The 10,726-nt window shown below is 46.3% G+C and overlaps 1 protein-coding gene across 5 annotated transcripts in view; it reads right to left on the reverse strand.

The window, feature by feature from the left end:
• Positions 1–9,996, reverse strand: part of GNPDA2 (glucosamine-6-phosphate deaminase 2) — a 31,997-nt gene extending 22,001 nt beyond the window's left edge. For 2 of the 5 annotated variants that reach the window (XM_073608493.1, XM_073608494.1), the window contains exon 1: positions 9,853–9,996. Coding sequence is in view for 1 of the 5 variants with exons in the window: in XM_073608492.1 (XP_073464593.1) it covers positions 9,648–9,666 (19 nt within the window). In the remaining 4 variants the exon portion in view is untranslated. Of the gene's footprint in view, positions 1–9,647; positions 9,800–9,852 lie in introns of those variants that run through there. The other 3 variants (XM_073608496.1, XM_073608492.1, XM_073608495.1) reach the window with 3 other exon arrangements.
• Between the last annotated feature and the right edge of the window lie 730 nt (positions 9,997–10,726).

Genomic DNA, 10,726 nt, shown 5'->3' on the forward strand with positions numbered 1-10,726 from the left:
GTTGCATTCATATTTTTGCCACCCAAACACATTATTTTACATTTTTCTACATTGAACCTCCTTTGCCATGTAGTTGCCCACCCCATTAAATTTGTTCAGATCTTTTTTGCAACGTTTCCACATCCTGCAGAGAAGTTATTGGTCCGCTTAGCTTAGTATCATCCGCAAATACAGAGATTGAACTGTTTACCCATCCTCCAGGTCGTTTATGAACAAAATAAATAGGATTGGTCCCAGCACAGAACCCTGGGGGACCCCACTACCCACCCCTGACCATTCCGAGTACTCCCCATTTATCACCACCCTCTGAACAGTTTTCAATCCATGTACTCACCCTATGGTCCATGCCAACAGACCTTATTTTGTACAGTAAACGTTTATGGGGAACTGTGTCAAATGCTTTTGCAAAATCCAGATACACCACTTCTACGGGCCTTCCTTTATCTAGCTGGCAACTCACCTCCTCATAGAAGGCTAGTAGAGGTTGGTTTGGCAAGAACGATTCTTCATGAATTCATGCTGATTACTGCTAATGATACCATTCTCATTACTAAAATCTTGTATATAGTCCCTTATCTCCTCCAATATTTTACATACTATTGATGTTAGGCTAACTGGTCTGTAATTCCCAGGGATGTATTTTGGGCCCTTTTTAAAGATCGGTGCTACATTGGCTTTTCTCCAATCAGCTGGTACCTCTCCAGTCAGTAGACTGTCAGTAAAAATTAGGAACAATGGTCTGGCAATTACTTTACCGGAGTTCCCCAAGTACCCTTGGATGCAAGCCATCTGGTCCTGGTGATTTATTAATGTTAAGTTTCTCAAGTCTAATTTTAATTCTGTCCTCTGTTAACCATGGAGGTGCTTCCTGTGATGTGTCATGAGGATAAACACTGCAGTTTTGGTTACGGAAGTCCCCCCCCCCCCCGATTCCCTCGTGAAGACGTCCTTCCTCATTCTTTATGGGGCCAATATGGTCTGTCCTCCCTTTATTACTGTTTACATACTTAAAGAATTTCTTGGGATTTTTTTTTCTCTCCTCCACTATGTGTCTTTCATGTTCTATCTTGGCCGTCCTTATTGCACCCTTACATTTCTTGTTGCATTCTTTATAAAGTCTGAATGCTAATCATGATCCCTCAACCTTGTATTTTTATGAAGCCCCTCTCCTGCTTTTATATGCATATGCTTTTTTATGCGTACCGCCGATATGGACTGAAGGTTTCCTTCGGCCCAATTTAGAATATCCAAGGCTAGATTCAGTAGCTTCCTGGACCTGGTGCCCCCCTGATGGTTCAGGTAAGAGACAGTTGTCATGTTGTCTGACAGGACTTGGACCTGTAGTCCCTGAATTCTGTCTCCGAAAGCTTTTAACGCCTGACCCACCGCCAGGAGCTCCCTGTGGTTGGAGGAGGCCCTCGCCTGGGTTGGAGTCCAGGCTCCCTGTGCCTGGAGATCCCTCAAGTGAGTGCCCCAAGCGCTTGCATCTGTAGTAATCCTTATGGGATTCCACTGGTCCCAAGGATGACCCAACGTGAGCCTGTCCTGACCCAGCCACCAATTTAGGGAGGCCCTTACACTTATTGGTATGGACACCCTTTTGTCCAATGACTCCCTCTTTTTGTCCCAGGAGGATAGAAGGAAAAACTGCAGCTCCCTGGAATGGAGCTGAGCCCAGGGAACCGCTGGAATACATGAGGTCATCAAACCTTATACCCTCATAATCTGCCTGCGAGTGCAATCCCTGGGTTCCATTAAAGAGGAGACTGCTGTAACCACTTAACCATTTTTCCTCTGTGAGAAAAAGTTTGAGCCCCTGTATCCACCAGATATCCCAGGAAAACTTTTATTTGGGATGGTACCAGAGAAGATTTCTCTCTGCTCACTATCCAGCCCAAGTATTCCAGAGTGAAGATCACTCTGCCTACGTGCACTCCCACCTGTTCTAGAGCCTGCCCGTATACCAGAAGGTCGTCTAGGTAGGGTATAAGGGACACCCCCTGTAGATGTAGGTAAGCTACAACCTCCGCCAGGACCTTTGTGAAAATCCTTGGGCTTGCAGTTAATCCAAAGGGAAGAGCTCGCAATTGCCAATGTGGAAAAAACTTCCTGCCCCTCTCTCTCTTGGCTTTTTCTGCTGACCGTGACAGGACCTGATCCAGACTTGCGGAGTTAAGGAGTGCTGCTGATCTAGCCGTGTTCCTGACAGTTTCCACTGCCACATCTGCTAAACATGCCACAGCTTTGCCTATTATCTCTAGAGAGCCTGTGATTTCTTTAGAATCACTCACTCTAGAGACATGGTCGGAGAGCCTGCCTAAGCATCCACATTTCCTGCTACGCAGGCTGACGCCAAGGCAGGAGCCATGGCTGCCGCATTGGCATCCCACGCTCTTCGCAGTAGAGTCTCAGCCCTTCTGTCCATTTAGTCTTTTAAGTTACCTGAGTCCTCAAATGACAAGTCAGATTTCTTAGAGACCTGTGACAGGACTGCGTCTAACTTGGGGGTCTTGAAAAACTTCTCCTCTTCTTCTTCCCCAAAGGGAAACCTTCTTTTCCAAGTTTTGAGTTTAAGGACCTTTCTTTCTGGGTCCTTCCACTCTCTCAAAATCACCTCCTCCAGAATCTGATGGACTGGAAATACCCTGGACTGAAGTTTACCCAACCCCATTCACATCTTATCCCGGGCTGTCGCCTGAACTGGAGGTTCTGGGGTATCCTCAGAGACATAGCTTGCTCTGAGCAAACGCCCCATGTCCTCCACGGGAAAGAGGCGTCTATTAGCTCTGTTACTATCCTGGCTCTCGGAATCTGAGTTTTTCCCCTCCTCTAATGAATTTTCATCTGACCCCTTCGGGTCCTCAAACTCCTCTACTCCCGAAGTGATAGAGGATGGGGGTCTCTGCGAGGTTTTCTGACATGTGTCTGAAATACCTTCCTGAGAAGAAGTGCCTTCTCTAGGAGGACAGGATCTATGCTATTTGTACTAGGCACCTCCTTAGGTGCTATAACTGTCTTGAGAGATTGGAGCATAGAAAGCATCTCAGACTGTACCAGAAGGAAGTCCTTCATAACCTGTGAGGTTTCCTTACCCGACAGTTTATGTATGCATCTGTAACAAAAAGGCTTTACATGATCTTGTGGGAGTTTCTCGTTACAATTCCCACACCTTTTTGTTCTGGGGGGAGGGGGGTTTTTACCCCTAGCCTTGCGGGCCCCTTGAGCAGAGCCACTAGGTTCTAAGGAGACAAAAAGCAGCAACCAAACAAAGTTTTTAAGCCCTTTCTCCTGTGCCCCCCCCCCCCCCCCATGGTGTGGGTAAGACCCCTCTTACCCCACCACGTTCCAAACAGAAGAGGACTCACCACCTGTGGCCTCTTCCTGGGCTAAAAGTACCTCTGTGTCCTCTCTTTTCATATCTGTTCCCTGCTGGTTCCGTACCAGGGGGCGATCCAGAAGGTAAAATAAAGAAAACCTGTGGGGCCTCCGCCTGTCTTTACAGAGTCTTATGGCGTTTCTCCTCAGATGCTGACGATCAGTGCCATTTTGTTGGAGTTGCGCCGTTGAAAGGGAGATTTGGCCTCTAGCGTTTCCGGATCTGCCATTTTGGCATAGACTGGAAACCGGAAGTGATAGCGCCCGGAAACGGCGCCATCTTGCTCCACCCGGCCGGACGCTTACTCCTAACACAGGAGTGTTACAGCGTTCACTATGGGACAGAAATTTCACCTCCTAGCAGCCTGGGACGAACGTCCTCTACCACTTCAGCGGCCAAGACTCCAGCATGAGCTCCGGTTCCTTCGGCACCCCTGTACCTGACTTGGTGGAAGGTAAAGGCAGGAGGTATGTGCCCACAGGAGCTCCGGGATACCCCTCTATACCCGGGAGGCTCCTTGCCGGGGAAGAACCTCTCCCCCGGCCATTGGGGCCCCCTGAGAAGGGACTGAGCCCTGGCTGGACCCGCAGCCCTCCCCGGCTTTGGTGTCCAGCTCCTGGGCGGGGGGGGGGGGGGGGGGGGCATCCGTTATCAGCTTCAGGTCTATAAAAAAAAAAACAAAAAAAAAACCAAACACATACGTTTTGCTGCCGGGAAACACAATCAAGAAAGAACTGAGGTGCAGGGGGAAGGGAGGGGCCTTTTAACCTCATATGTTGATTGTGTTTTCTGTCAGGTGGACCAGTCATCTCTCAGGTTGTGCTGTCCTGGAAGATGACTAGAGAAATTCAGTGTCTTTGTATTCACCTTATGTTTCGTATTTGTGTGATTTATACTGAAGCCAATTGACCTGTGATCGCTGTTACCTAAATTGCCCCGTATTTCCACATCCGCGATCAAGTCTGTATTGTTGGTAATCAGTAGATCCAGTAATGCTTTATTTCTACCTGGTGCGTCTACCATCTGACCCATAAAATTGTCCTGCAAGACATTTAGGAACTGGCGAGCCTTAGATGTATACGCGGTTCCGGTCATGAGAGCTGTTGAACCAGGTCTCTGAAATTCCCACAAAATCTAAATCCTCCTGGTACAACAGTATCTCTAGTTTACCCATCTTGTCCGCCAGGCTCCTGGCATTGGTGAACATGCCACGTAGTTTAGACCGGTCGCATATTATCCTCTTATTGGGTGTTCCAAGATTGCAACTAGGACTTGCTACTATACTTACCTTGGGTTTATGTGCTTTGGTCAACCTACCACTAATGCCCCTAATACTACCCTCTGAAATATGTTCCGCGCTGACTATCTCTACCTCTGGACGCTCCCCCCCCCCCCCCATCACCTAGTTTAAAAACCCTTCTAACTTTTTGGCCATCTTCATTCCCAGCTGATCTGCACCCTCCTCATTTAGGTGCAGCCCATCCCTTCTACAGTACCGGTTATCGACTGAGAAGTTCTCCCAGTCCTCCAGGAACCCAAATCCCTCCTTACTACACCTGCTTTTCAGCCACTTGTTTACTTCCCTAATCTCCCTCTGCCTTGCTGGTGTGGCTCGATGTACTGGTAGTATTCCTGAGAATACTACCTTGGAGGTCCTTTTCCTCAATTTAGCGCCTAAGTCCCTAAAATCGTTCTTTAGGACACTCCATCTGCCTCTGACTTTGTCATTGGTGCCAACGTGCACCATGACAGCTGGGTCTTCCCCAGCCCCTCCCAGTATATGGCTTGAAGGAGTTATACCGGTGTGATAGCTGCACGCATCAACCTGGTACCGTTTTTTTAAAGCAGACGGTCGGCTTTCTTGTAGTATCAACTAATGCGGCTAATCAGCCGCTCGGCTGTTATTACAAGCAGGAGGGGATGTTCCACCCCTCACACGGCTCGCCTGGGCTCTCCCGTCCCACCGGGAGGCCCAAGTGACCAGCCAGAACGTCCGCCAGCTGGCCGGAGACCCGAACAAAGCCGAAATCGCTTTGATCGGGTCTCAGAACTAGTAACCCGGAAGCAATGTCATGACATCACTTCCAGTTCACTGGAGCCCTAAAGGCGCCAGATTTAATGCTTTAATGCTATTGAAAGTTCTGAAGTACAAAGGAGGGATTTGGGGTCTTCTAGACCCCATATCCTTCCATACAGAGTACCTGTCACTGCCTATTACTGTCAAAAGGGATATTTACATTCCTTATAACTGCAATAAAAAAAAAAAAAAAAAAAAAACAACATTTTTTAAAGGGACAGTGTAAAAATAAAAAAATAAAATAAATAAGAAAATAAAAACGTTAAAGCGCCCCATACCTCCGTACACCCGCAAATGTAAACAGTGTTCAAACCACACATGTGAGGTATCGCCACAATCATTTGAGCAAGAGCAATAATTCTAGCACTAGACTTCCTCTGTAATCTAAACAGATCACCATTTAAAATGTTTAAAGCGTTGCCTTTGGAGATTTTTAAGTATTGTCGCCAGTCCACGAGTGTGCGCAATTTTAAAGCATGACATGAAAGGTATCATGAAGGGAGCATGACATGAAAGCGTCAAAAAGGCTTAGGTGTGAAGGGGTTAATGCTAACTAGTATTGAGGAGTTTGTCCCAAATTCTCGATCCATAAGCATCACAATATTAGAAATTCTAAATTTCCATTCCTTTAAAGTGTAACTGGTCCAATAACCGCATGGTGCTGACACAGACAGGTGTATGGAATATTGAGGGCGTTTCATACAAGTGGGGATTGAGGTTTTACACTGATGAAGGCTCATTCCATCTCAATGGTAGTGTCACCAGGAACAATGCACATTGATGGTGGGAAAACAATGGTGTTGTATCTAGTGACAGATTAATAGGGACATCATTTTTTATAGCAATGTTAACCGAGGGAACTTACCTCTGCGCTTTAGAGAGGAAGTATACTGAGTTTAGTTCCACTTTAAAAAAATAAAAATAAAGAAAGTCCCACTTGCTGCATCTTTGGTGCGATTTCCACAGAGATAAAGGGGAACACATATAAAGCTTGTACAACCCCTGGCAAAAATTATGGAATCACCAGTCCCTGAGGATGTTCCTTCAGTTGTTTATTGTTGTAGAAAAAAAGCAGATCACAGACATGGCCAAAAACTAAAGGCATTTCAAATGGCAACTTTCTGGCTTTAAGAAACACTAAAAGAAATCAAGAAAAATAATTGTGGTGGCCAGTAACAGTTAGATTTATAGAACAAGCACAGGGAATAAATTATGGAATCACTCAATTTTGAGGAAAAAATTATGGAATCACCCTGTAAATTTTCATTACAAACACTAACACCTGCATCAGATTAAATCTACTTGTTAGTATGTAGGTAAAGAGGGTAAGTTATCACGCAGTGTTGCACAAGATGTTGGTTGTTCACAGTCGGCTGTGTCTAAAACATGGACCAAATACAAACAACATGGGAAGGTGGTTAAAGGCAAGCATACTGGTAGACCAAGGAAGACATCAAAGCATCAAGACAGAAAACTTAAAGCAATATGCCTTGAAAACAGAAAATGTACAACAAAACAAATGAGGAACAAATGGGAGGAAACTGGAGTCAACATCTGTGACCGAACTGTAAGAAACCGCCTAAAGGAAATGGGATTTACATACAGAAAAGCTAAAAGAAAGCCATCTCTAACACCTAAACACAAAAAAACAAGGTTACAATGGGCTAAGCAAAGGCAATCGTGGACTGTGGATGATTGGATGAAAGTCATATTCAGTGATGAATCTCGAATCTGCATTGGGCAAGGTGATGATGCTGGAACTTTTGTTTGGTGCCGTTCCAATGAGATTTATGCAGACGACTGTCTGAAGAAAACATGCAAATTTCCACAGTCAATTATGATATGGGGCTGCATGTCAGGTAAAGGCACTGGGGAGATGGCTGTCATTAAATCTTCAATAAATGCACAGGTTTACATTCAAATTTTGGACACTTTTCTTATCCCATCTATTGAAAGGATGTTTGGGGATGATGAAATTATTTATCAAGATGATAATGCATCTTGCCATAGAGCAAAAACTGTGAAAAAAATTCCTTGAAGAAAGTCACATAAGGTCAATGTCATGGCCTGCAAACAGTCTGGATCTCAATCCAATTGAAAATCTGTGGTGGAAGTTAAAGAAAATGGTCCATGACAAGGCTCCAACCTGCAAAGATGATTTGGCAACAGCAATCAGAGAAGGCTGGAGCCAGATTGATGAAGAGTACTGTTTATCACTCATTAAGTCAATGCCTAAGAGACTGCAAGCAGTTATAAAAGCCAGAGGTGGTGCAACAAAGTACTAGTGATGTGTTGGAGTGTTATTTTGTTTGTTTTTCATGATTCCATAATTTTTTCCTCAGAATTGAGTGATTCCATAATTTATTCCCTGTGCTTGTTCTATAAATCTAACTGTTACTGGCCACCACAATTATTTTTCTTGATTTATTTTAGTGTTTCTTAAAGCCAGAAAGTTTCCATTTGAAATGCCTTTAGTTTTTGGCCATGTCTGTGATCTGCTTTTTTTCTACAAAAATAAACAACTGATGGAACATCCTCAGGGACTGGTGATTCCATAATTTTTGCCAGGGGTTGTATTTCCAAAACTTGCCACCTCAATCTCTGCAACATCTACAAGATACACTCTTCCTAACCAATGACATCACAAAGCTTCTAATTCACTTCCTGGTCATCTCTCACCTCGACTACTGCAACTCCCTCCTCATTGGCTTACCTCTACATAGTCTATCTCCCCTTTCAGTCCATCATAAATGCTGCTGCCAGACTCATCCACCTTACAAACTGCTCAGCATCTGCTACCCCTCTCTGCCAATCCCTCCACTGGCTGACAATCACCAAATGAATTAAATTCAAGATACTAACAATAACTTACAAAGCCATCCACAATTTATTCCCCAGCTATACTGGGGACTAATTGTGGAGTCGCAAAATACCAACCTAATTGCTCTCTAGTTCCCTTGTCACCTCCTCCCATTCTAGCCTCCAGGACTTCTCCTGAGCCTCTCCCATCCTTTGGAATTCCCCAATCTATCTGACTACCTCCAATAAGGATGGGCTCGGGTGTGTTCGCACACTCCACGTGCGGAGCCCGCCAGGAAGTCTGCACTGCGGAGCGCTAATCACAGGCAGTGAGACATTGTCCCAATGCGTGGCTGCAAAGATCGGGAAATGTCTCACCGCCTGTGATTAGCGCTGTGCAGTGCCGATTTCCTGGCGGGCTCCGCACGTGGAGCGTGCGAACACTTAATCTCCAACTCTGTCCACTTTTAGGCGATCCCTGAAAACTTCTTTCTTCAGAGAAGACTTTTCTTCCCCCACCTAACAACTGTGCTTTAATTTTCTTCATCAGTTCCTCCCCCACAGTTACTACCTTTTGTATCACCAGACCCTCCCTTCTAGATTGTAAGCTCTAATGAGTAGGGCCCTCTGATTTCTGCTGTATTGAATTGTATTGTAGTTGTCCTGTCTGCCCTCATGTTGTAAAGCGCTGTGCAAACTGATGGCGCTATATAAATCCTGTATAATAATACTAATGAGACCCCCCTGCATGAAAAGGGCAGAGGCGTGTATGGACCCTAAAGTGACAATGTCTCTGTATAGAACACAGCCCCCCTCCCCCCTCCATACTCCCTTTACCTGTCCATCATTGAACCTAACTGCATCAGTGACCTGGGGGAGTGACACAGCCCACCCCAGCACCCCCTAGATCCGACCATGCAGCGTTTATTTACCTGGTGCCCCTGCATTCCCTGCTGCTGGGGATATTGCAATCACGGAAGCCCCGGCATCCCTCCAGATGTGCATTTGCCTGGCTCGGCAATGTAGGGTGCTGCTGCTATGTTTGCACAGCATCCCTACTGATGAGCATGGGCTGGGCTTGTCTGTCAGCCCACCGGGGATGCTGTTCTTGCACAGCATCCCTGCGATTGCTCCGGGCCGCAAGCTAAACTCTCTGGGACCGCAGGTTGGACACCCCTGATCTACCATAATTCCTGCTACAGGGACCCCGGACGTGACTGCTACACACTGATCCTCCGCACACCCTCCCTGACATCATTGTCCTCCGCCTTCCCTCTCCATCATCAGAGACTGCCCGGGGCACATTCCTCAGCCGTCCTCCCTCCCAGCACAAGTGATGAGGTCAGTCTGCACTCTCCAGGCCTGTACTGTACATCATGAGATGACAATCCTCACCTGGGGGAAGGGAGCTCATTCACTGAACCACACCTCTCCTCACCCTTCATTGGAATAGCAGAGCTCTCACTGTATGTACAAAGTGCCTCTCCACACACACAAGGAACTTCCCCTCCACACCTCTACCGGGAACTAATATGTCACCGCCATGAAACACAGCGACTCCCCCGCCGAACCGGCCACCTGTCTCAAGACATTCCCATACCTGTACAGTCTCTGCCAGCGGGTCACCTGACACCTATCACATGACCTCCCCTTTCCCAGACCTGCTTGTCACGCTACGCTCAGCGTACTCCGACGTCTTCACCACGTCCGACGTCTCTTGGTTGTACTGTGGTTGGCGGAAGTAATGTCTAAAGTATGCATGATCGTTGTTACATGCTGCCATCATGTGGTGAAATGTATAACTGCAGCCTCATACTACAGCAATGTTATAACACCAACAACAATTATAATACTACTATAGCTCCCAACTGTCCCTGATGTCCAGGGACTGTCCCTCATTCCGAACAAAGTCCCTCTGTCCCTCTTTCCTCCTTATTTGTCCCTCATTTTGGTCTGATCTACATAATTAGATAAATAGTGCACTTTATATACATCAAAAAGTGTTTCCCAGTGCTAAACCTTTCATCCAATTTCTAAATTACTGCATTTGTAAATTCCAAAAGTCAATCTAAAGGAATATTTGTGGTAAAAAAAAAGTATTTGTTTAAAGCGGAGTTCAGCCGAAAAAAAAAAAAAATAAAGTCAGCAGCTACAAATACTGCAGCTGCTGACTTTTAAAATAAGGACACTCACCTGTCCTGGGAGCCAGCAATGTCCTCACCCGAAGCCGACCCGTCCTTCAGCTCCTGGATTGAGGCGCGGCATCATGTAAGGGAATCAGGAAGTGGAGCTTTGAGGCTTCACAGCCTGGTTCCCTACTGCGCATGCGCAAGTCGCACTGCCCATCCAGACTGGTCCCTGCTGTCTTCTGGGACCAGTGTGTCTCCCAGAAGACAGTGGGGGGACGGAGGAGGAGGGGCCGGACATGGCATAGATTGCCGCGGATTCTGCAGCGATCTATCGCCGGAAGTGGG

The sequence above is a fragment of the Aquarana catesbeiana genome, linkage group LG01, assembly GCF_042186555.1.
Source record: "Aquarana catesbeiana isolate 2022-GZ linkage group LG01, ASM4218655v1, whole genome shotgun sequence".
In the NCBI taxonomy this organism is placed as follows: domain Eukaryota; kingdom Metazoa; phylum Chordata; class Amphibia; order Anura; family Ranidae; genus Aquarana; species Aquarana catesbeiana.